General features: G+C 33.7%; 1 protein-coding gene across 1 annotated transcript; it reads right to left on the reverse strand.

The window, feature by feature from the left end:
• Positions 1 to 1,913: 1,913 nt before the first annotated feature.
• Positions 1,914 to 3,350, reverse strand: LOC111893301 (uncharacterized). Its single transcript, XM_023889362.3, has one exon. It carries the CDS (start codon positions 2,780 to 2,782, stop codon positions 2,036 to 2,038), a length of 747 nt encoding a protein of 248 aa, XP_023745130.1. The 5' UTR covers positions 2,783 to 3,350; the 3' UTR covers positions 1,914 to 2,035.
• Between the last annotated feature and the right edge of the window lie 1,174 nt (positions 3,351 to 4,524).

Raw genomic sequence — 4,524 nt, forward strand, 5'->3', positions numbered from 1 at the left:
TAAAAATCATGTATTTTTTTATTTATGTGTCATCTTATATAATTTTATAAATTTTAAAAGTTTATAGATAATTTAATTAACCAGATTAACACAACTAACGACTATATGTCCGACTACAAATAAAAGTTATAACTTCTATCTCCAACTTCAGCTACTAGCCTTTTTTTTTCAAATATACATTAAATCACTAGTAATCAGTCACTAGATCATTTTGATGGCGGTTAACAACTTAAATATTTGAAATAAAAATATAAAACAAGTTTATAAGCATTTGAACATGACTTAGAATTTGGATGAATGTTATGCGATTCTATTTTTTACCAAACACATTAAATCTCAAGTAATTATCATTAGGATTCAAGTCTCGTCTATAACGAAAAATATAGAATTAAGAGTAAGTAATATCTGTGTTTGTTCTCTAAAAAAGTCGAAGTTTGGGATATATTTTTATGTTATCTAGTGGGACCATCACATAAAGGTGTCATCAACAATTAACCTCAACTATGATGGCCTTACTAAAGAGCTTGTAGCCCAGAGAGGTATCAGGTGTGGTGGAAAAGTGTCTCTGAGTTGAGGGTTCAAGTCTTGTTGTGTACAAACGAATAGATTTAGAACTAAGATTAGTGAATGTGTGCATTAGCCGTTCCAGAAGAAGAAAAAAAACTATAATGGTCGAGTATGTTATTTATGATGCAACATGTCAATCTCATAAGAAGACTTAAAATCATGAATACCGTATCAATACCGATGAATATATATTGGACAATTCCACTATTGTTGGTCTTTAATAGTTCAAGTGGGGTCAGATAGTATCTGGGTCGGATAGTATCTTGATACAAAGTAATTATTTGTAAAGAAACAAGTATAAGAAAACAACCTTTGCATGTCTTATATTAGCACTCACCATATGCCAAGGGATCCGAATCTGATTACGCAAACTCTTCAACCCAAAAGGTTCCAAGAACATGTCATTAAAATGGGCTTTTATGTAATTTTCGGGGCACATTGCTTTATTGTCTATAATTGTGGTTCCTTCATATTATTCAAAACTGTGTAGAATTGTGATTCACGCACACTTGTGATTAGATTTGTGGACAAATTTATATGATTTATTGTACTGATGATTTTAGTTTATTGCAATGTCAAATCATTGTGTTAATACCATATAGTATAATTGATGAGGTCTAATGTTGATGATGACACATATATATGATATAACTATATCTTTTTGCTATATGAATGCAAAATCTTTTGCTATATGAATGCAAAACGTTGAAAGTTCATACTTGGCCAAACTTATGATAAATGATTTAGGAGGAGAATGTTAGAATATATATCCTCAATGTGGCCTTAATATCATTTATGTAAACTATTTTCTTTTAGTGGTGTTTTCATCCAACACTACAACTTTAACCATTAGCAAATGTCACAAATTTTCACAGCATCCATCTACAAGATTCTTGCATCATATCAGTATAAAAATACACTTTTATATACCACCAAATTGCATTTATTTCAACCAAACAAAATAAATTAAATGGAACAGAGTGTAAAAAAGAGGTAAACATTAAGATTATATTAAAACAAAAGAAGCACTCCCATTTTTCCATGGCCCCACCTCCACCTTCATTTGCAGTCTGTACAAGAATATTGTCCCCCACCTTGTCAATAACCACTGGATGCTACTATTTCACAGGTTTTATTTTATTTAATGTTAAAAGCAACTGAATCACTTGAATCTTTTCTTCTAAAAAGACACTAAATTAAAAATTAGAAAGAAAGGAAAAAAAAGTCATGCAATAATTTTTCAAGAACACAAATGTAGAGCAGCATTTTTCAGTAAAGTGAGTGACAGCAAATTCAGAGAGGCTTCTTTTGAGATGGAACTTAATTAAAAGTTAATAAACAAGTAATGGGTTAAAACTTCTCTAAAATTCATTCAAAAAAAAATATAAAATTTTTGCACAAATAACAAGGAGAGCTTGAAGTCACTGTGATTCTTTGAAACGACACGTGATTGACTTTTAAGCAATGATTAATCCTCCATCTCTTTGTTTTTGGACACAATTAATGTGATAAAAGAACCATTTTCATCATCTTTCACTCCATCATTATCATCATCATCTTGAAAATTTTCGATTTCTTTTCTTCTTTGAAGTTTATCTTCAGCATCTCTCAAGAACTTGAACTTAGGAGGTGGTGAAGCCCATATCCTGTTGAATTCTGAATCACTTGATACCTCAAAAAGAGGACTAAAAGCTCTATAAGAATAATCTCCAGGTGTTATGGGAGGTGTTAAGTATGGTGGTGAAGCAAGTGGGGTGAAAAATGGTGTATCCACTGAAACGACGTCACTTAAACTCCTTCTTGATCCTCTCTTACTCATCTCTTCTGATTCCAAATCTTCTTTTGTTTCTTCTTTGATTGTGAAAAGGAATCTTGGTGGGACAGAGTGTAAGACTTCAGAGTCAACTGTGATGTTGTTGTCATGTTCTTGTTCTTCACCAAATGCTCTGAGCCATATGTGAGCTGAAGATGATGCTTGTGGTTCATGGACTTGGGTGTCTGTTGTTAGACTATTGGAGGTTAAAGATGAGGGTTTTTTCCAACAAAACATGTAGAAGAATTCTCTTGCTGGACTGTTGTAACTTTCTTGAATCATTTCTCTGTTAGTTACCCTTTTCTTCCACCATAACAGATAGTAAAGCTCAGCGAAAAGAGCTAGTAACAGACACCCAAAAACAAGGCTCAAACCAAGTCCTACACAGCTTGAAGCTCTCATCGTCTTTCCACTCACATTACAAGAACCGAATAAACTGGTTTCTGACTCGGAACTTCGCAAAACATACAATGATGAACCTCACAGGACTTTTCACAAACAGTTGGTGTGCATAAGAGCTTCGATGAGTCTCAGCAGAAACAAACCCATGAACGGGATAATAGCTCTTGTCTCCATAAAGTAGGTTTTAGCTAGCTTACATAATCACCGTACTGGAAAGAAAGAAATGATACCTTTCTCTTTTGCTGAATGTCACACTCTTTGATGATCAAGCATGATTGAACTGATGCACCTTCATCTTTTCACTTTATACCCGCAAAATTGAACCTGCATTTATGACTAGAAAACATCTAAATTAAGTTTCCTAAGAAACTTGACTGTGTATTTACAAAATTGATTGAATGGAACATTGCGTTATATACTCTAAGATAAGAGATGCAAAAAAAACGAGGGAGAATGAAAAATTATACAGAAAAGAGTGGGAAGAAGTCGGCAAATCCAAAAGGGTAATTTATGGTAAGGACTCTTCCTTCGAGAGATGCCACCCAAAATCACATGGCATCACTAAGAAAGAAAGTGATGTATCAATAAATGGTGTCAGTTTCTGCTCCTCAAACAAAAATAAAGTATAGACAAAATTTCAAAATCGGTCCTTATGCTTTTTAAGAAATGGCATGTTGAGGACAGCTTTCAAAACAAACTTCAAATATGCCAATGTAGTTTAAAAAATAACATGGTTGGTTCTTTTGTCTAACTCTAACTCTAATCATGTTAATAATAAAGATTAAATATTATAAAAGACCATAATATCCTTCCAGATTCTTTTATTTTTTTCTTAAAAAATGTAGGTCTCTCTCTCACATATTCTTCTTTATCATTGTCTTTGTAATATCTAAATCTCGAGGTATGATTTTTTAATTATTTAAGTTTGAAAATTTGGATGGCCACGACTTGTTGATGGCATCACCACGACATGGCAAAATGTCTTGGATCCACAAATCTTAAATAAGTGCCACGTTGTGGCGCTAGGTGGCCAAGACGTGGCGAACGGTTTGGGTCAAACTCTAATCCACGGGGTTTGTGTCATATTTAAAGGAATATGAAGGCTAAGGTTTGTTCATCGTCATCCTCCATCACCCTCCCAAGCCCTAAAGAAACCCAAATCTCTTTCCTCCATTGTTGAAGCTTATTTTGGTGCTTTTGGAAGATCTTAAAGGAAGAAAAAAGAGGAAGTAGTGTGCCTAGATCCAGCAAGCATGTTTCCATTTCTCATCTTAGTACACTTATGGACCTCTATAAGTATCCAAGACTCCACCTTTATGTTGTTAAGTTGCTAGATCATTAGTTTTGTCCCATATTCTTCTTGTTCTTATTAGTTAGGGTGGTTAGATCCCATAAAGGTTCCAACTTTATGAATCACTGGTCATTTTGGGTATCTGAGGGTTTAGATCTTAAGTGTGGTTGGATTTTTTAGCCATACATGAGATTTTTGGTCATAACCCGTATTTTGACCTAATATGAGTTCAATACATGCATTCGACATGCATGTCTGTAAATCACCAATTTTTATGTTAGCTTTGGTGTTAGAAACTCTTATGGAGCTGATGGATAAGGAACTTTAGAGGTTAAGTGCTTACTGGTTAGGTTCACATTATGTTTTGCCTTTATTGGATTTAGGATTTGAGCTCTCGATCTCTTGGAAGGTCTTAAAAAATAAAGTTGGAAACTTTATCCATCTAGACCAT

The sequence above is a fragment of the Lactuca sativa genome, chromosome 8 (genome assembly GCF_002870075.4).
Source record: "Lactuca sativa cultivar Salinas chromosome 8, Lsat_Salinas_v11, whole genome shotgun sequence".
Lineage (NCBI taxonomy): Eukaryota > Viridiplantae > Streptophyta > Magnoliopsida > Asterales > Asteraceae > Lactuca > Lactuca sativa.